This window comes from Sorghum bicolor, chromosome 2, assembly GCF_000003195.3.
Source record: "Sorghum bicolor cultivar BTx623 chromosome 2, Sorghum_bicolor_NCBIv3, whole genome shotgun sequence".
Classification (NCBI taxonomy): domain Eukaryota; kingdom Viridiplantae; phylum Streptophyta; class Magnoliopsida; order Poales; family Poaceae; genus Sorghum; species Sorghum bicolor.
The window spans coordinates 64296184-64317197 of record NC_012871.2 but is presented as its reverse complement, the minus strand read 5'-3'; the positions used below and the strand labels follow the sequence as shown (position 1 = coordinate 64317197).

Below are 21014 nucleotides of genomic sequence, written 5' to 3'. Positions count from 1 at the left end.
TTGGTCCTGTGCCTATGCATCGAATTGTTTCTTGTCTCATGCCTTGTTTAGTTCCTAAAATTTTTCAAAATTTTCCATCATATCGAATCTTTAAACGTATGCATAAAACTTTAAATATAAATAAAAAATAACTAATTGCATAATTTATTTATAATTTGCGAGACAAATTTTTTGAGCCTAATTAGTCCATAGTTAAATAATAATTATCAAATACAAACGAAGTGCTACAGTAATAAAATCTAAATTTTTTCACCAAGGCCTCAATGTCCTCGTGTTGAACACAAGAGCAAAATTAGCATTTCGTACACCAAAGCTGACCCCTCTGACCCCATGTGACAACTTTGAATAATTTGAAGTTTGGATCCAAAATGAGATCCTGTTTGGTTGGTGTTATTAAACTTTAACTTTAATCATATTGAATGTTTCAACATAGCATGAAGTATTAAATATATATTAATGCCCGTGCTAACGCAACGGTTTTATTTTGAGAATATCTCTTAAAACAATAAAACTGTTTTTGGTATAGTCTAGTTTGTATACAATTGTATTTGAGTCTATAATCATGCATTATAGATTTTCAGAGATGTTATCGAAACATTCGTCTGCACGACTCGTCAAAACATATACTAAGAATTCCATCTTCAATGAAGCTAAGAGTTGTGCATGGTATGTATAATATAATAATAAGTTATTATTTTTATATGCAGTGTACAATATATATTTAGAGACTATACATGCTTACATTGTTGATCGGCGGCAATCTTTCACCGTCCCACAACTTCATGAAATTGTATAGAAGAAAACCTTCTAGTTTCCTTGACAAGATCAGATGTTTATTTGATATACATAAATGAAATAAGTATTTTTTGTGATTTAATAGGTGACATATATTTCAACTTATTTATTATGTGTAACCTTTGTTATACATGTAGAGGGTATTCTCTCTTTTAATTATAAATATCGCCGTTCCACTTAGAATTAGTCAGCCCCATGGCGAGACAGAATATTCTAGCAATAGTGTGAAATGTAGGTACATATGTCATTCTTTAATCATAACCACTGAAACATACAACATCTTTAAGGGGGTCCATAATGTACACGGTTTTGTTTACCATATCCATTATGAATAAAGTGTACAGTCCACTTTGATAATATGGTAGTAGAATCTAAAAACAAACATAGAGAATATAAGTGCTAAACAAAATAAATTAATTTTGTACAGTAGTATTACGTTGTTACAATCTTTAATTTTGTACTCCATGCCTGGCCAACACTTAAGTACTTTTCTTAATGACACTGTTTCAGTCAAAGCAACTGAAGTGCTACTATTTTGGGTTGCGGCCTTCTTCCGCTGTCGGTAGTCACGTTGTTTCTTATTAATCTCTTCCCTTTGTTCGATGGACATATCAGCTCGATGTTTTCGCTGCTGCATATTCCTTTCATCCCTCTTACGCAAGACCTCATCTAAAGTGGGCGTTTGGACGATACTTTTACTCCAATTAGTATGGCATTGCGTAAAGAGAAGCATATGAAAATATTATAAGCATACATGTGACGTTGGTGATATCGCTTAGCGCTCCGCGTGTATCTCTTGGCGTAGACATTTCGCCCTGTGCTCGGCATATATCTCTTGGCGTAGACGTTGGTTGGAGTTTTCTGCTCAAATAATTTGGGTATAGAAAACACTAAAAAATCATATTACAATATCCAAATAAATGCAGCTGGTCAAATTCCTTTTGTACAGCGCTCTTCAAGTTCATTATTCGTACTTGTACAGTGTGGTTGCTTACCTAGTGAGTGAAATCACGGAAGAATTTCAGGCGTTGTTGCCGTGATCTGGTCATGTCGTCTATTCTAGTCTGTCCTCAGCCGTGGCCAATGATATTTTCTCATCGATTGGCTCGGCTCAGCAGCTGGCTTGATCTCTGTGACAGCAGCGACAAGGTGATCTACCTCGTTGTCTCCTCAACTCAATCTAGATGGAACTTGGACGCCGATCTACTGGTATGATAGATTGCAGTTTGACAGATCTACTTATTATGTACGCTTGCAAGAGTGCCCTCACAGCTAGTTAAAAAACCTTGCCTGTCATTAATGATTGAATGAGATAACTGAATTAAATATACAATGACCGAAAGAATTGTGCCGCTGCTGCACATGAGATAACTGAATTAAATAAACATGAATGAGCTATTGAATTGTCAAATCATTGAGATGATAGAAGTTTCATAGTTTGTGTCGTTGTTGCTAATCGCAGAGCCAGCTGCACCTGCAGCCAAGAATCTGGAACGGCAAATTATTAATCCTTTCCACCACGGTGAACTAATGAACTAAAATCCATCGGTCGCTTAACGGCAAATTATTAATGCTTTCCACCACAGTGAACTACCGAATTTAAATCCATCGATCGCTTTCACGCAGAGAAGAGAATCCATCGATCGCTTTCACGCAGAGAAGAGATGATCTAGGAACTAACCGGCGTGGACGCAGGCGGCCTCGCAGGTCGCTGATCTAAACCACGGCTGCGTCTCGGTCCTGGGTGCCCTTCCTGTCGTTACTGCTTGCATTTGGTCCGCCAGATCCGGCAGGAGGCGCACGGCAGGAGGAGGAGACCGGAGATCTTCCTTTCCTTTTCTTGGTGATTGATCGTAGGTGCGTTGAAGCTTGGCGTTGAGGCCTCCAACTGATCGTGGCCGCACGATTGGGTTGAAGTCTCGCAGGATGTTTCGTAGCCTTTGATTTTAATAGAGATGATTTCGTGTGTACATTTTTCTGGGTGCACAGAGGTTGGAGGCTCTCAGTGGGGGAAGTTTTATTAGGTGTACCTAGTATAATTTGAAGTGTTCCATTATAGTATAGATAGATAGATAGATTACTTATAAAACTATTTTTTTTAACTACACAGGGCCTCTGTACCACCCCAAACGACCTCGGCCCACGGACCACGGACCACGGCCCAGAAAGGATCAAGGTGGAAGAAAACAAAACGCAAGGCGGCGTGCGCTGCTCCTCCACTTCGCGTTCCGTGTTTCCAACTCCGGTGACTCCACCAGCAACCCAGCAACCCGCGCAGCGATCCCACTCCGGCCACCGCCATGTCGAGGCGCGGCGACTGGGTCTACGAGAACAACGGCGGGTAGGCTTGCCGCCTTCCCACCTCGCTTGCTGGCCGTATCTTATGTGTTCTCTAACGAGGGTCCGTTTGGTCCTGCAGGACCTGCGTGGCCATCGCCGGCGCCGATTACTGTGTCGTCGCCGCGGACACCCGCCTCTCTGTAGGATACAGCATCCTCACGCGCGACCACTCCAAGATCTGCGACCTGTGAGTCCCTGAACCCAATCGCGTGCTTCGATCTGTCCGTCTGGGCTTTAGGGTTTCTGGATTGGGAGACACGAGTGGGATTTTGGTGTGGCGTGGGCTCAAATATTTGGGTGGTAAGGCTGGATTCGTAGCAGGATTTGGTGCTGTCGCTGGTGGATTTAGCTAGGGTTAGGTGTTTGGAGGATTGGGTCCGAAATTATGGGGAAATACCTTACATTTTGTAAGTTTTTTTTTTCCCGTTTGCCTGGTAATCTGGTAGTTTTTCGTTAATGGCTAGTGAATTCAGTATGCTCTTTGTGAACAATAATGTTTGACTGGCTTGCTACTGTGGTATGATCTTTAGTTCATCAATTTGCTTACCTTAATAATGCCGAGCACACAGGGTTACATGTGGTTCATTTTCCTAGTCCTAATTTTATGTCCTGTTTTTGCTCCTTCATTCAGATGACTAGATCGTCATATATCATTATGTTAGATGCTGCTTTCTGCATAAGAAGGGTAACATTCCTTGCTAAACAAACTTCTGGTTTTGGCAGATGAGCAATTCATTAACACATTAGTAGGGAAGGGGGATGTAAGCTTGACATCTAGGTTTACTTCTATATTGGTTGAATTGCTTGGATTGACCGATTTGTCTCCTCAAGATTTACAATGAGAATAGCTGCCAATTGTGTGGTTTGCTGGTGCTGTTTCCAGACAGTGAAGTTGTTTGGTTTCTAGAAGTAATGGAGCCCTCTACATTCTAGGGGATTAGTTTTATCGTTGCTTTTGTGGCTGTTAAGTATATAGAATCCACTTGGGCCCACAACATATGGTATTGATATACTCAATTAGTGGTAATGAAATTCGGGTGTGCCCTGTTGTGGAAAAAAAGATTCACAGTGAGCCTTGCTGTCACCTCCTAATGCAGTACAGTTCTTTTCATCTTATTGGGTTACCTTAACTGTCTTTTTGTTAACATTTGTTCACAAGATGCAGTTTAGTTGTCCTATTTGCGTATAATTTGTTTTTGGCAGGCTTTGGTATAGAGTTATGCTTTTGTTTGATGTACCATGCTTTGTCAGTGTTGTTGGATAATGTTAAATGTACAGCTACATACTTTTTTGTATCGCTACTGATATACATATGGCTTACTAATGATAGATCTATAGATGGTTGGATCTTTGTTTGTATGCTCAGTTTTAGGGTTAGCCTCTTTTGCTAAAACTTTGTGGTGTGGAAGAGCCTCTGATGGCTGCTGTTGATTATAACCCAATACTTTTCAATTTAAAGGTTTTTGCTCTGCAAACTTGTTTGTCTTTTGCTTGAATGCCCATAGATGCACAACAAAAACCTTAATGAATAGTATACTCAATTCTGTTTTGTTCACCAGTGTTGTCACTATTGTGTTGTGGTCGCTAAGCTTTCTTTGATTATTCTGTACTTTATGAGAAAGATGGTTATCAGCTACTCCCTCCATTCCAAATTGTAAGTCATTCTGGCTTTTCTAGGAATCTAGGTACATAGATTTTGCTACGATCCTAGATATACATTCTCTCTAGATACATAGTAAAAGCTATATATATAGAAAAGCCAGAAATATGTGCAATTTGGAACGGAGGGAGTACCATTTTTGTCAATGTTTGCAAAAAAACATCGACGCTTCCCTGTGTTCTCTTAAGCATGAAGTAGAACCTTGCCACGCTGTATAGGCCATATGTGTACAATTAAATGCGTAGCGGACCAATGAGCCCATAGGTGGCGAAGAAAACAAGAGAAGGGATGAGGTTAGGACTGCAAATGGTTTGTTGGGGGTGTGATTCCATCTATGCTTACCTCATGGCGTCCATTCTCCTGACATGCAGCTAGTGGGTTACAGAAACATAGAACCTTATGTGCATTTAATCTGTGCTTAGGTGCCTAGTGCCATTTGTAAGCTTGATTCGTGTGTTATGAATTTTTTAGGTTGTGATTTCCCTTCTGAGTGCCTAAGAATAAAGATCTCTCTTTGTGTGTAGGGCTGACAAATGTGTACTGGCATCTTCTGGCTTTCAAGGTGACATTAAGGCTCTGCACAAGAACCTAGCTGCCAGAGAATTGGTAAACTTTACAACTAAAACTCATATTAGCGTCTAAATTGTTTTATATGTTCACTGTATCATCCTTTTTGTTGATATGAAGCAGTTCTCTTATATCAAGCGCCATAAACTGTACCTGCACTGATGCGATATTGTCTTTCATTTGTTTGTATATATAGCTATACCAACACCAGCATAATAAAAGGATGAGCTGCCCTGCCATGGCACAGCTCCTCTCCAATACACTGTACTACAAGCGCTTCTTCCCATATTACGCCTTCAATGTGCTCGGTGGGCTTGACAGCGAGGGTAAGATTTGTTGCTTTACTTTCTCATATTTCTTGTTTGATGAACAGTCAAAAAAGCATGTTGTGTACTTGCACAGGGAAAGGATGCGTTTTCACCTATGATGCAGTAGGTTCCTATGAGAGAACCGGTTACAGCGCTCAGGGAACAGGATCTACTTTGATGATGCCAGTCCTGGACAATCAACTAAAATCACCAAGTCCTCTATTACTCCCTGCCAGGGTAAGTCCTGCACATTTATATCTTCTGTGTGTTTGTTCTGTTCAGTGAGCACTTATTTGATCAAATACATATGTTTTCAATCCTAGTAAAAATATTTTCAATGTGCGCAGGATGCTGTCACACCATTGTCAGAGTCAGAGGCCATCGATCTAGTTAAGGATGTGTTTGCATCTGCAACTGAGAGAGACATCTACACTGTAAGCTGCATTTGCTCATTTGCCAAAATTGTGCGCCTATTTCTCTATCCACTCTGCTGATCCACAAACATGCAAAATATGCAGGGAGACAAGTTGGAAATTGTTGTCATTAACAAAGCCGGGACTAAGCGTGAGTACATCGAGCTGAGGAAGGACTAAGCCAACGCTTCAGTAATGCTGCAGCTGCCATTTGCTTCGAACTTGTTCCCTAGCCTGGAGATTTATGTCTAAAGCTGTTGCTTCATAGAAGCAGTTGTGTTTACTTGCATATGTACTGTACCAGGATTCAGTCAGCTTGTTTTTTTGTTGAAACAAATTCCTTGGATACTGAAGCGGTACTTATTGGCGGAAAGGCTATTTGGTTGGGAGCTTGACATGATTGGCTTGTGTCACAAGCCTCTTTAGATGTCTTATATACTCACTCCGATTCAAATTGTCTTTTGTCTTTAAAGTCAAGCCTTTTAACTTCTATATACTCCTACTACCCTTTCCATTTCAAATTATCAGATGTTCATAGTATATTTAGATATATTGCTCTCATTATGCATCTAGACATGACAAAAGGTAGATCAAGTTATACTTAGGCCCTGTTTAGTTCCCCATCCAAAAAATTTTCATTCATCCCATCTAATCTTTAGACACATGCATGGAACATTAAATGTAGATAAAACAATAAACTAATTACACAGTTTGGTTGAAAATCGCGGGATAAATCTTTTAAGTCTAGTTAGTCTATGATTAGCCTTAAGTGCTACAGTAACCCCCAATGTGCTAATGATAGATTAATTATGCTTAATATATTTGTCTTGCAGTTTTCGGACAAACTATGTAATTTGTTTTTTTATTAGTCTCTAAAAACCCCTTCCGACATCCTTCCGACATATCCGATATGACATTAAAATTTTTTTTATCTCCAATCTAAACAGGGCCTTAGAAAAGTCAAAGTGTATTACAATTTGGAATATTATGCTCTCTCTATATATATCCATTCATAAGTTGTTCTGGTTTTTCTAGCTATATTGTTTTTGTTATGTGCTTATACATTAATCTATGTCTATATCCGTAGTAAAAGTGAACGACTAATAATTTGGAATAAAAGAAGAGTGAACGTCTTATAATTTGGAATAAAAGAAGTAGATATAAAATTAGCAGATATAAGATTCTTTGGATCACACCTTTCACAACGGAGGAATAACGTATAGGAGGAATATAACAATAAATTTTAAGGATGCTCTATTGACGCTTCTACATAGCGACGATCCACATTGACTAATTATAACAGATAACAAAATCTTTTGTTAGCAAGTAAGCACTAAATGAGCCAATCATGATTTAAACAATTTCAAGTAGGCACTATAATATATAGTATGATTTTAGGAAAAAAATATTCTAAACCTAGTTCATAGTTTTCCGAACTAAAACAAATTTTGATAATTTTTCTAAGATTAAACCATGTAATAGGATTTTTAATTGCATTATTCTCCAAGCAAAAATATATTTAGATAAATTATTGAGTTTTTAATGGATTTTTATAAATATATTTCTAGTTCGATTTATCTTGTTAAACTTTAAACTTAGTCTGATTTACCCCCTTAGATGACACTAGTAAAACCACCATCAAAACCATTCGGGATGTAAATGTAACTATGATTTCAAAGTTAAAGGAGGTATAGAAATTGATTTTATAGATTAGAAAGAAAAATCGGATAACTGCGCAGTTAAGAGAGATTATAGAAAAGGCAAGGAGGCCCGTGTTTTTGACCAGGCCCAAGAACAGCGTTTGAGGGCCACCTCACCTACTCCTTCCTCTCCCGTGCGCTCGTCCGTCTTCAGCCCTTGAGGCCTTGAGGGCCACCGGCCACCTCACCAACTCCCCTACAAGCCGCCGGTCAGGCGCCGACCGACCGAAACATCTGTCTTCCAAAGTCCTTAACTACCTGCCACCAATCCGGGGAGGAAGCAACCCAGCGGGAAGCGGACATGGCGGCGGCGAAGATAGCGCCGTCGATGCTCTCGTCGGACTTCGCCAACCTCGCCTCGGAGGCTGAGCGCATGGTCCGCCTAGGCGCCGACTGGTTACATATGGACATCATGGTACGATCCCCTTCCCCCCCTCTGGCCAATTCTATCTCATCCATCGCGGGCGCAGGCGCAGCACCGCTAATACGAATACGGTAGCGGCCTCTGATCCGAGCGACAGTAGCGGCCTCTGATCCGAGGGATAGTATTTCTGGGCAGGGTTGAGTACGCTGTAATCATGTCCTATGGCGTGGGCAGGATTGAGCTACCGATACCGTTGACTAACTTGCCGTTGGATCTTTTTTTCTTTCTGGAACTTAGAGCTGGCGCATCATTTTGAAGAAGAGCTGGCAGTTGGATCAATTATTATGCAAATCAGGTTTTATGCGATACTGTGGCATTTAGAGTGATCGATCTCGATTCTGCAGGATTTGTTCAGACTTGGGCTTTTGTCTTGTTGGCCTGTCGACCTACCCTCTACTCCTCTAGTGTATTGCTATACGCATGTTGTCATGGAAAAAGTTAGCTGAATATTAACTTTTAGAGTATGAAAAATCATGCTTGCTTTAGTATCAGTTTCCTCCTAATGCAGTAATGCTATACTCAAATGTACTGATTCGCTTACTGCAAACTGCTAGCTGTCGTTTTGTTCATGGTACTGGTACCTAGTAGTTATCTGCTTGTGTCTTCATTTTTGCTAAATTCTGCTGCCTCCATTGACTGGCTTTGTTTCTGTTCACATCTTTATGATTGATGATATAAATATTCAGAACTGAAAGCTTATCACTCATATTTTCTTGTAGGATGGGTGAGTTGGTCTCTAATTCCCAATGTTGGTTACATCTATTGTGGTTTGCTACTGAAGTGTCTGGTGGTGATAACTCTCACGTATCATTTGCCTTTTTTAAGCCGCTAGCATGATTGTAAGGTCGCTTATCCCAGCTTACAGGAAGTATCTTATATAATGAATACATGCTTGAAAATAAAATTCCATACCCAGATTGTCACTGTCCTTAAACTCATTCAGACCTTTATTCTTGTTCAGTTTTCACCTTTCCTTGTTTACTTATCAGAATATTTAATACATACAGCAGAATTTGTGGAGTACTATAATAGAATTTCTCTTCAATTTAATGGAGATCTGCACATAAAAAAGGCATGGAAACAGTAACATGGAATGTCCTATGGACCAACCTGAAAAAGGAAACAACATACTTTTGATTTTGCTTTATGCATATTTTTTGGAATGAAACCCGTCATTGATAATAAAAGCATAAGGGGTTTGCAAGTTGCAAATAACGAAAAGAAAGTACTGGTAAGCTTTAGTCAGATATTTCGGGAACTCTCTTGATGCCCTTTGAGAAAGTACCAGTAAGCATGAAGTGTCCAATTGCCAATCAATATGCCGTTCACTTCTATTTGTTGGATTTGGATCAAAGATCCAACATTCCTTGAGCGTAAATAGAGAAAATGAACACTTCTTTTTGCAAGATGGTGAAAGATACTTGCTACTGTAGCCCATTACATGAAAGACACACCAGAGCAATTTATCTCCAGCTCTGAGATCCATGCAGGATTTGGAGTTTGTAGGATAAAACAAAGTGTTATAAACACATGTGTTCAGTCCAAAATAATGACAAAATTGCTTAACTAAATAATGCCAATGTGCCCACAGCTTGGGTCCCCAAGAATATCTAGAGCTAGGAGTGAGGAGCTCCAGAAAATCTTGGATCTGGAGCTGTGTCAAAAATGGTCTAATTACAAACAAGTGCCAATTTTTTCACTGCCATTACTTTATTTACCTGGGTCAGTTTTTTTAAAAGACAAGTATAATCTCAATGTTAAGCTATTTTGATGTCTGAAAAAGGATTGATCATCTTTATAAGTTATGAACTTTGAAGGACAAACCTCCAATTGCATTTTTAAAAAATGATGATAATCACTTCTTGAAATAAGCTATCCTTTAAGTATTTTATTTTAACTTTTTTGCAAATGCAGGCACTTTGTTCCTAATCTGACTATTGGGGCTCCGGTGATCCAGAGCTTGAGGAAACATACCAAGTATGGTCTTTTGATCCTTTGCTTATATGGATGACTTCTTATTCTGCATAGTCCCAGTGGTTCTGACTGTTGGTTTTTAGAGCATATTTGGACTGCCATCTTATGGTCACAAACCCTTCAGATTACGTAGAACCATTTGGAAAGGCTGGCGCTTCTGGATTCACATTCCATATAGAAGTTGCTAGAGGTAAACACACATCTGTTGAATGGCCTAGTATTTTCACTTCTCCTCCTCTTCTTATGGAAAAACTTGATGCAGACAACTGGCAAGATCTCATCCAAAGCATTAAATCAAAGGGTATGCGGCCTGGTGTATCATTGAGGCCAGGTACACCAGTGGAGGAAGTTTTTCCACTGGTAACTTAAGCACTCACTACGCTTTGTGAACTTATGTTATACACAGACAAGAAACCTTTCATACTAGGTCTGAATAATGGTGTTTTATTTTCACACGCTCTTAAAAACTCTTGAAATTTGTTGCGAAATGGTATTTGTTGATATATGTACTTACAATTCTGGCAATTTTGTCTTTGTTACTGCTAAACTCTTTTGATCAAGTGACCATTTTGCACAAGTACATCTTATTTCTCTTGTTCATATGTTCATTTATTATGACCACAATACATTTGGTCACGAGAGTAATTGTACTATGGAGCACATTCTTAATTCCACATTAAAGATCACTCTTTTGATCAAGTGTGCTGCTTAGACCTGTTTCCATAGAACCTTTCTATCATCGACCGTCGATCTATAACTTTCAGAACCCTTTCAGTTGTATTTCCTTTTCTCTGAATGCGTGACATATGGACATTTCTTGCAATGGATTTTGTGAAGCTACCTACAATTGTATTAACAATTAATATTACAGGTGGAAGCAGAAAATCCGGTAGAATTGGTTCTTGTGATGACAGTCGAGCCTGGTTTTGGTGGTCAGAAATTTATGCCAGAAATGATGGATAAGGTTTGTTCTCATTGTTCATTATTGTATATTTCTGATGTTGAACAGTTGTATTCACTTTCTGCAATCTGTGTGAATTAGGTGCGCACATTGAGAAAGAAGTACCCTTCCCTTGACATAGAGGTATAACATTGTTCTTGGTCTCGTAGGAATTTCTTTTTTTCTCTCCATTATTTAATTTTAATTGGCTGAAAATACTTTATGATTTGTTATATCAGGTTGATGGTGGTCTAGGCCCTTCAACCATAGACGTGGCCGCATCTGCTGGGGCCAATTGCATCGTCGCTGGAAGCTCTATATTTGGCGCCGCGGACCCAGGAGCCGTCATATCTGTGCTGAGGAAGAGCGTTGAGGGCTCTCAGAACAAAAACTGATTTTGGTGTTTCTGCTGTATACTAGTTCCACCCTGCACGTCATATGAGTTGATCCTCACATTGCCGAAACTGTTCAGCGAGAATAAAATTTGATGTTGGCCTTGATGCCACTATCATGTAACCCACACATTTCTTTTCCGAAGGACACGGTAAAGCTGAACGTCTTTTACAACACGTTTTTTTTGTCAGCCCTGATTATCTTCTTGTACCCCTTCATATAACGCTTGCTGTGCCGTCAAGAAATGGCGAAACATTGGCACGGCGGTTAACAAGCAAGTAAAAAATACGGCTACAAGAATCGCGCTCATGTCTATATATACTTTGTCGATATCTCGTCCAAGATGCACTTTCTCGTTATAAACCATTTGAGTTGAGCCCTCCATCACTAGCAAATACGAGGATACAATTTAGTTATTTAGCACACACACCTCGTGCAGTGCATCGGGAACCATTCTAGTTTACTACTAGGACGTCGATATGGCACCTACCATCTTACTAGTTAGCTTGACCTGTACTCCATGTTATCTGTCGAATCTACCAGTTATTTAATAATATTTTTTTCACAATTCTTTAATAACAAATTAGCGGTCATGGAGGCTTAGAATCGATAATCGGTACCACTGCATGACTGTTGATAGTGATATCGATAAATTCGCACTCGACGGTGCATGCATGATGACAATGCTCGTCCTTCCGGTCTGCATCTGCATAGACAAGTGAACTGCCAAGCACATAGCTGCGGACAGGCGAAGCGAACCAAGGCCTTGTTTAGTTCACCCTGAAAACCAAAAAGTTTTCAAGATTCCCCGTCACATCGAATCTTGTGGCACATGCATGAAATATTAAATATAGACGAAAACAAAAACTAATTACACAGTTTAGCTGGAAATCACGAGACAAATCTTTTGATCCTAGTTAGTACATGATTGGATAATATTTGTCACAAACAAACGAAAGTGCTACAGTTTCGAAAAGTTTTCACTTTTCGGAACAAGGCCCAAAGCATCCGATATTCCGATCTGCCGGTCTGCCACTCTGCCCCTGTTCGGTATGCGGGGTGCGCCCCCTCGCCCCATTCTCATCAACGTGCGCCGCTCGGCCGCTGCTTCCATCCCACCGCGGAACCCCACTGTCAGTTCTCACTCAGACGCGCTCACGCGCACCGACCGCGCACACAAGTGACACGCCCGCCTCCTCCCACCAGAAACCCGCGAATCAACCCCGAATCCCGATCGGCCGGCGGCGCGGGAGGCGATGCCGGAGAAGGCGGTGGACGACGTCATGGAGGCCGCGGTGGGGGCCCACTTCAGCGGCCTCCGCCTCGAGGCGCTGCGCCTCTCCACCTCCGCCCCCTCTTCCCCTTCCTCCTCCCCCGCCGCCGCGGCGCACGCGCACTCCAACGGCGCCGTCTACGCAAACGGCACCGCCGAGCTCCCCTCCCCTGCCGCTGCCCGGCAGCCGTTCGTCATCGGTATGCGACCCCTCCCTGCTAGCGCTCGCCGCTCGAGCGGGTGGAATGGCCGGCGGCTCGGTCCCCCTCCCGCCCTTTCTCGGCTTCTCGTGCTGGCTGTGGCTAGCCGCTCCTCATTTGGTGGTCCTGATTCAGAATTTCTGCTTGATTTTTTTTTCAAAGGGGTTTCTGGAGGGACGGCGTCGGGGAAGACGACGGTGTGCGACATGATTATCCAGCAGCTGCACGACCACCGCGTCGTGCTCGTTAACCAGGTGTGTGTGTGCGCTCACTGCTGCTTCTGCGTCTGGATTGTTTCGGTTTGAAGAACATCCTGCTGCTGCTGCTACTGCCTCCTGTCAAGCTTGGCTCTGTACTTTCCTGGTTTGGTGTAGTGTATTCAAGTTATGCAGTTCGAACTGGAAGATCCGAGATGTAACTTAGTGATTGCATAGATGGGGGATAGCTGAAGATTCTTGTGTATCTGTATGGAAATGCTAGTGAAGTTGTGCACACCCTTCCATTTGACTAGCTTGCGGCTGCGATAGTTAGATTGACAAATATGGATTAGGTTTGACAAATCGTGCAAACCAAACCAACCTAATGGTGGAAACTTCTGAAATACCTGTTGAAACTTAAAACTCATTTTGGGCTTGTCATTTTGCAGGATTCATTCTACCGTGGCCTAACTGCTGAAGAGTCTGCACATGCACAAGACTACAATTTTGATCACCCTGGTACTGCATTTGCTGTTTCCAGTATCCTGCCTGTGGTAGTGTGGTAGCAATCAATCAGAGCTGAATTGATTTGTTGACATGTGAGATGGACTGTATTCTTTGCTTGCAGATGCATTTGATACAGAACAACTTCTTGAATGCATGGGACAACTGAAACGTGCTCAACCTGTAAATGTTCCTATATATGATTTCAAGAAGCATCGTCGGTGTTCTGACAGCTTTAGGAAGGTAGCAGTCACTCACAAACTTGTCAGCATGAAAAGTTGCCAATCCTTTGTGATTTTGAGTTCATGTCATTGACCTTTGAATGATCTTGTAGAACATTTCTTTCCTTTCTTTTGTATGTCTGTAATTAGATGACTGTTTCATACTATGAATTATAAACCTAACTCCAACCAAACTGCCTTTGCGTGTTTTTTAGAGCATTTGCAACTTTATTTTTGATCCTCCTTATCTGCGCCAGAGGGGCAATCTACAGTAAGGCAAAGAAATTGGAGGTTTGGTTTTTTGTTATTATCATATTCTGTTTTTTTCTGTTATAGCTATAGATATTGGTGCAGAGCGACACACTTCTTCTAAAAATAGCATTGTAAAATTACATAAGGTAAAAAACAGGGTTGAATTAGTTGGCATATATAGTAAAATCATGATGATACTATATGTCTCATCAGTTGTCATATGTTAATGTCTGTGTTTTTGTTTATTTCAGTAGTAAAATCATGATGATACTATATGTCTCATCAGTTGTCATATGTTAATGTCTGTGTTTTTGTTTATTTCAGTAGTTCAATACCAATATATCTAAACAAATGGATTCTTATTTGTCATGTTTAAAATTAGGAAGCTCATGTGATTGTAAGCTAATAATAAACTTCACAACCCCTTTACTAACTAAGCACCTGGTCCAATTTCATTTTGCCAGGTTAATGCATCAGATGTCATTATTTTGGAGGGCATTTTAGTCTTCCATGATCAGAGAGTTCGCAATCTGATGGACATGAAAATTTTTGTAGACACAGGTTTATCCTCATTCTCAGTGTAGCATTTGTTTTGTTATAGAAATTATGAGTTGCTCCTTAATTTATTTAGCTGAAATGTTGTTATTCTTTTTCCTTTGCGTGCGCGCGTGTGGTGTCGTGATCAGATGCTGATATTAGGCTTGCTCGACGAATCAGGCGTGATACAGTTGAAAGAGGAAGAGATATTAGCTCAGTGCTTGACCAGGTAGTCCTATTATTATTTTTTACCTTGGGTTTAATAACCCTGCGGTATACGTATGTCCTTTACATCTTCCCCTTTTTTATATACAATATATTGTATTGCAACATGAAATGCTGTTGGCATGTGTAGTATGGGAGGTTTGTGAAGCCAGCATTCGATGATTTTGTTTTGCCTTCAAAGAAGTACGCTGACGTGATCATTCCTCGAGGAGGTGATAACCATGTAGCAGTTGATCTGATTGTTCAACATATCCGTACCAAACTTGGTCAGCATGACTTGTGCAAAATCTATCCGAATGTTCATGTTGTTCAATCAACTTTTCAGGTAAAGCTAGAAATCTTTACCAATGGTTTAAATTTTATACTTTTCTTTTGCTAATTTCATAATTCCTTGCCTTTTGTAATGAATTTCACAGATCCGAGGAATGCATACTCTTATTCGTGATAGGGAAATTACTACACCTGACTTTGTCTTTTATTCAGATCGATTGATCCGTTTGGTACTGCTTTATTTCATAACTTTTATTTCCCTTTTTCAACTTCATGGCCAGTTATTTCATTTAGTTGTATGAATTTGCTGTTGAAGGTAGTGGAGCATGGTCTTGGACATTTGCCATTTACAGAAAAGCAGGTTATTACTCCAACAGGTATTTTGCTGTGGCATCTTATATCTCGTAGCCGCTTAGTTGTGCACCTTACAAGTATTCTACTATTTTTCTTTCTATCTTGTTCCATCCTGAATGTTTGACTTTCATGTTTAGGCTCAGAGGAATATCTTTTATAACTGTCTAGAATAAGTTAATACTTTATGCCATCTTGGTTTCTGAGATCTACTATTAGTTCTGAGAAACTTAGCCACCTCAGCTCCTCAAGAGTAATGGATTACCTTATTGTTGAAATATGATAACTTGTGCCACATTGTTATGTATCTAGCTGTGTTTGCTGATAACATTAGTACCACATGAAATGGCAATTTGTGGCTGGCTGTAAAAAAATATTTGGATAGGATTTGCTTTTATTGTGTTTGAAATATCTTTGGAAAACCAAACTAAAAAGGCATAAAAAGCTTGTTGATGATCCTTCTCATTTCAGACAATTTGTGTTTTTTTTGGTTCATTTTTCGCCTAGGTGTATCTTACATTGAGAAATAAAATACTATGATTTTTGGTTGAACATCATCTTATGTCATATTTGTCTGGGTTCAGGATCTGTTTATATGGGAGTTGACTTCTGTAAGAAGCTCTGTGGAGTGTCTATTGTGCGAAGGTAAGCCAAATAAAGTTACCTTCAACAGTTCAACACTAACACACAAGCAAAAACATTTCAAGAGGCAGGGATCTTAATGATGTACAGTTGGACACACTCTGAATTAACCATGGCTCATGATAGATGTTAAACAAGAATGTACATGAGTATTTGTTATGTAGAGAATTTTGCATTATATCTTGGTGTGTAGAAGCTTCTGCCTTTTGTATTTGCCATGCTCTTTTTTAAGCATCAATGGCAGGTGCTCTGCCTTTTCATTTAGCATATTTGCCATGCTCTTGCAACATAGTTTTGTAAATAAACCAGATTAAATATGTGGAACATTTCCTCCTGCTTTATCTAGATACTCTTCTTTTTATGAGTATTTCATTCCTTTTAGTATTCATACTTCACCATCATGAATCATTATGATCACTTGGTACCCAAATGCATTTTTGCAGTAAATTTTGTACATTTTAAATATATTAATAGAGTTATGGAGTAATTTTAGCTTTATTTATACCTCATTTAATTGCAGTGGTGAGAGTATGGAGAACGCCCTGCGTGCTTGTTGTAAAGGAATAAAAATTGGTAAAATTCTAATTCATCGTGTTGGAGACAATGGGCAGCAGGTAAGCATTCATATTATGATAAACGATTTCTTAACAGGTACTCCCTCCATTCCAAAATGTAAGGTGTTTCAGGTTTGTCCTAACTTTAAGTCAAATTTATCTAACTTTGACCAAGTTTGTAGAAAAAACATATTCACATCTAACCAATTAAATACACTATCAAGACATTTTATGGTTGATTTAATGAAATTAATTTGATGTTGTATATGTTGGTACATTTTGCTATAAACCTGGTCAGTTTTAGATAAGTTTGACTTAGGAAAAACTAAAACATCTTACGTTTTGGAACGGAGGGAGTATGTTTCAAGCGATCGAACTAATCGCATTATAATAAACTTTCTGCATCTAGCTTGTTTATCACAAACTGCCCATGGATATTGCTGAACGACATGTTCTACTTCTGGATCCAGTGCTTGGTACAGGTCAGTTTTGCCTGCTATTCTGTTTCTGCTGCTTGTTTGTTTGAACTGAAGTTGATTCAGGTTGTGATGACAAAAATTGATTCAGGTTGTGATAACAAAATGACATCCTGTAGAAACTATCCACATATGTCCAGAAATTATTTGGTCTACGAGATATGCTGATACAATATCACTCAAGGATAATCAATATCGCATTCACAGATATGCAATCAATGAATAATCTTGTTTATTGGCATATCTGTTTGCAAATGGCCTGAATCTTGTAAAATCTGATGCATTGCTGAATTAACTGGTCATTCTTTATGCCCTGAATAAATATGAATGTTTGGTGTTACATCCTTTTCTTGAGTTTGAAGCAGATACTTGTGCTTTATAGTTAGTTTGTACAGTATTTATCAGGATATGAACAGGTAGCACAGGTGGATCTCACTATGCTCACGAGGATGACTTTATTTTATAGGCAACTCAGTGGCCCAAGCAATTGACCTTCTTATAAGAAAAGGTGTTCCTGAGGGTCGGATCATTTTCCTCAATCTCATCTCGGTATATTTATTTGCATATTTAATGGTTCCAATGCTTATTATCTGTTTTGTTTAGTTGCATAACCCCTTCTACACTCCTTTTTGTGTGTGTGTGTGTGTGTGTGTGTGGGAGCAGGCTCCTGAAGGGATTCAGTGTATTTGCAAGCGATTTCCTTCACTGAAGATTGTAACGTCTGAAATCGATTATGGTCTGAACGAGGAATTCAGGGTGATACCAGGACTGGGAGAATATGGTGACCGCTACTTCGGCACAGACAATTGATGACTCATACCACTCTGGGTGTATGAAATCTCAGTTGACTCCTGGATAGGGATGATATCTTGGAAGTAACATTCACTATGGAGGCCGTAGTTGTGTTTAATAGTTTGTACAACCTTTGACATAAAAGCTTGACCAAGGGCAGAGGGGGATGCCATAGAAGGATCTGCGTGAACTCGGAGGACGTGTGTATGATTTTAGCTTTGTACGGGTGCAGAAACATTGTTGATCACCTGATGTTTTCAAATAAGCGTCTTTGATTCAAATACATCTCGGTGAAGTCACGAGATCAAAATTTACAAAGCGCCTAATTTGGATTAAGAGGGGGTGAATGAGGTATAAGGACGGAGGTGGTCCTCCAAATGGATACTCGTGGTTCTTCTCTAGTGTAACTAAATGAAAAAGAAATGAGAGAAGAAATTGTTTATTTAGTTCATTTAGTTATATTAGAGAAGAACTGTTGGCATCTATTTGGAGCACCGTCCTCATCCTTAACGAGTATGGAACTGGAACTCCGACGTGGTGGTCGAGTTGCTAATGTAGTAATGTGTGCTGTCCGTTGATTCAGGGCCAAAGCATTAAACGGCCAACATCAGACGCTGACAAGAAAATAAAAAATTATTGCTATCGTCAAAGGAAAAAAAAATGTGTCTGAAACCGTAGAACAGAGATGCAAACCGCTTAAGCTGCAAAGGAAAATAACCGCATTTCAAATGTTGACACGGACGGCAAATTGTGACTACTTGCATGACAAACATTGATTAAGCAGGTAACGCCAGTAGACATAGTTCAGACTTTGTTTTTCTTGATGAGAACCTGATCAAAAGTGGAAACAAACATGGTCAAAGCAGGGTTAGCACATAGCTGGCTAAAGATCAGCGACTCACTGGTGTCAGTGATGGATCAATGGTTCCACAATTTGTTTTGAAGTTCCTGCGACAATGGATTCTGGTGTGACGATGGAGGTAGCTTGCGGTTGTTCAAGGCAACAGTGACTCGAGTGAGCAACATTGGGTAAATAAATCATGGCAAAAAAAAAAAAAGACGACTACGAATTCATAAGAGCAGCGGCGGAGCAGTCGTACATGCAGAAGGACTACCTGGACATGATGTGGCGCAGGAACCGGCTCCAGGTCCGGATCCTGGAGCTCGGCTACAGCTTCGTCTTCACGGTGAGCTGATCACTCGTGTCGATCGGAGTCGGACACAGGGGCACCAGCTCAAACCCGAAAGATTTGCTGCAGAACTCACCGATGCGTGCGTGCGTGGACATCATTGGCTGCGGAACCCGCGCATCCCGATAGGCGCCGACATGGCCATGTCGTGCGACTTCTTCTACGGCGGCAACCCGTACGACCTGAACAAGTCGGCCAACGGCGGGTTCGTGTACGCCAAGGCGAACGCAGGGATGGTGGCGTTCTACGGGAGCTGGTACGAGTCGCGGAAGGGGTACCCGGGTGCGCATGAGCAGAGAGCAGTACGTGTTCGACAAAGTGAAGCACGCGTTGTCGGCGCGGCATGGCGTGCGGGTGCAGTTCGTGGACACGCGGCCAACCTCAGCGGCTTCTGCGACCTCCACAAGGACTTCTGTAGGGTTCATAATTTGTTGTGGTGGTGTGTGGTGGTGTCCTTGTGTTGTAATATTATGTGTGTTCATCTTCTCTATCAATACATAGATCGGTCCTTGAAAAAAAAATCACTTACCAATCTTAGTTCTTGCATTCTGTTGTGCTGACTTCACCGTACCTAACCTCAGGTGCTCGTGGAGAGAACCAGTGCCCTCTGCCTTGCATGCTGAGTGCTGACAAAGTTCGACCGGCTAAAATATGAGGGTTCGTACTGGGCCTGCGCGAAAAGAGACCACAACGTCCCTGCGCCGGCGGCGATCATATCAGCATCTCGCGGTCGCGGACTGGCGTGGAGCAGGCACGCCACGGTTGGCGGCGACGCATCTGGTGGGCGGGGGGTGCTCTGGGACGTGCCGCTAGTGATTCGCTTGCTTCATCGGGGACAAGCAAGTTGCGCGATGTAACTCATTTGCTTATACTGTTTTAGTTGTAGCTGTTCACCTAGCATCTAGAATCGAGTTTTCTATTCTGCAACTAACTGGAGTTAGGCACGGATTGGTTCGAAGTACTACGAACACGTTTTTTTTAATCCAAGTAAAATCAAGATGCCTTTTGAAATCCATCACACACTGATTTTTCATGGGGCTCTATTTCAATCTGTGTACTAACCTTTATTTAAGGTAACATTCATATATATATACTAGGCCTCTTTCATGTTTTATTCTGACTTCTCTTTTATTTAAACCATGTATACTTGTGGCCAATTCAATAATGTTTTGTTTGCTCACTGGATCCGTCTTCTATCATGTTCGTTGAATTTGATTCTGCTGATTTTCAGTCTTTTGTGTTCTGCCCTCTGTGGCAATGTTAACCAGCTGCTATTGACTTATTACTACTAACTAATTTGCCACACACCAAAGACTAGGCTAAACTGGAGCCTTCTTGTATTTATATAGTCCATTTGATACAGACTTTGAGCACATTGTGCTTCATAGTAGTATTATGATCGTTGATATTATTAGTGAACCTGAATATAAAAGGCTATATCGTTTAAAGAAAAGAACATAAAAGGTTATTAAGTAGTAATGTGCTTTACTGTTTTGGTTTTACAATTCCAGTTGGTGTTGGTGCATTATGATTGAACATTACTACATGGCCTTATTTGCTCTACTAAGCATTTTTATTTCCTTTCTGCTTCAGGACTGCAAAAAACCCTGAAAAACAAGGGTTAGATTGATTACACAGGGGGTGTGAGTAGGGAGCAGAGAGCCATAAATAGAAGGAAGAAACATGAATTTGCTGGTTCAAGTAACGAAATGAAAAAAGGAAGATGAAGGAAATGTAAGTAACGAGACAAAAGGAAGAAAGGAGGGAAGATGCAAACCCAATTGCAAATAGGCCACAAACTCCCATAGAGCTTGTT

General features: G+C 40.5%; 3 protein-coding genes and 1 pseudogene across 3 annotated transcripts; all 4 read left to right on the top strand.

Moving 5' to 3' along the window:
• Positions 2938 to 6560, top strand: LOC8054784 (proteasome subunit beta type-1). Its single transcript, XM_002462587.2, has 7 exons — positions 2938 to 3136; positions 3215 to 3322; positions 5320 to 5401; positions 5559 to 5688; positions 5765 to 5907; positions 6018 to 6104; positions 6189 to 6560. The coding sequence occupies exons 1-7, from the start codon at positions 3096 to 3098 to the stop codon at positions 6261 to 6263; spliced, it is 666 nt and encodes a 221-aa protein (XP_002462632.1). The 5' UTR covers positions 2938 to 3095; the 3' UTR covers positions 6264 to 6560.
• On the top strand, positions 7874 to 11704 carry LOC8054783 (ribulose-phosphate 3-epimerase, cytoplasmic isoform). Its single transcript, XM_002462586.2, has 8 exons — positions 7874 to 8198; positions 8927 to 8931; positions 10122 to 10184; positions 10265 to 10371; positions 10444 to 10541; positions 11053 to 11145; positions 11224 to 11265; positions 11361 to 11704. Exons 1-8 carry the CDS (start codon positions 8085 to 8087, stop codon positions 11514 to 11516), a joined length of 678 nt encoding a protein of 225 aa, XP_002462631.1. The 5' UTR covers positions 7874 to 8084; the 3' UTR covers positions 11517 to 11704.
• LOC8054782 (uridine kinase-like protein 2, chloroplastic) lies at positions 12596 to 18334 on the top strand. Its single transcript, XM_002462585.2, has 14 exons — positions 12596 to 12987; positions 13150 to 13241; positions 13634 to 13703; positions 13813 to 13931; positions 14626 to 14722; positions 14848 to 14927; positions 15054 to 15248; positions 15340 to 15423; positions 15510 to 15570; positions 16129 to 16189; positions 16707 to 16800; positions 17150 to 17222; positions 17683 to 17765; positions 17880 to 18334. Exons 1-14 carry the CDS (start codon positions 12771 to 12773, stop codon positions 18024 to 18026), a joined length of 1473 nt encoding a protein of 490 aa, XP_002462630.1. The 5' UTR covers positions 12596 to 12770; the 3' UTR covers positions 18027 to 18334.
• Positions 19048 to 19776, top strand: LOC8054781 (annotated as a pseudogene).

Coding starts and splice junctions, on each gene's coding strand:
- LOC8054784 (XM_002462587.2), top strand. CDS start 3,096: ATGTCGAGGCGCGGCGACTGGGTCTACGAGAACAACGGCGG. Junction 5,689..5,764: donor CGGTGGGCTTGACAGCGAGG/GTAAGATTTGTT, acceptor GTACTTGCACAG/GGAAAGGATGCGTTTTCACC. Junction 5,908..6,017: donor CTCTATTACTCCCTGCCAGG/GTAAGTCCTGCA, acceptor CAATGTGCGCAG/GATGCTGTCACACCATTGTC.
- LOC8054783 (XM_002462586.2), top strand. CDS start 8,085: ATGGCGGCGGCGAAGATAGCGCCGTCGATGCTCTCGTCGGACTTCGCC. Junction 10,542..11,052: donor TGGAGGAAGTTTTTCCACTG/GTAACTTAAGCA, acceptor TTAATATTACAG/GTGGAAGCAGAAAATCCGGT. Junction 11,266..11,360: donor ACCCTTCCCTTGACATAGAG/GTATAACATTGT, acceptor TTGTTATATCAG/GTTGATGGTGGTCTAGGCCC.
- LOC8054782 (XM_002462585.2), top strand. CDS start 12,771: ATGCCGGAGAAGGCGGTGGACGACGTCATGGAGGCCGCGGTGGGGGCC. Junction 12,988..13,149: donor CCGGCAGCCGTTCGTCATCG/GTATGCGACCCC, acceptor TTTTTTTCAAAG/GGGTTTCTGGAGGGACGGCG. Junction 17,766..17,879: donor TTTTCCTCAATCTCATCTCG/GTATATTTATTT, acceptor GTGTGGGAGCAG/GCTCCTGAAGGGATTCAGTG.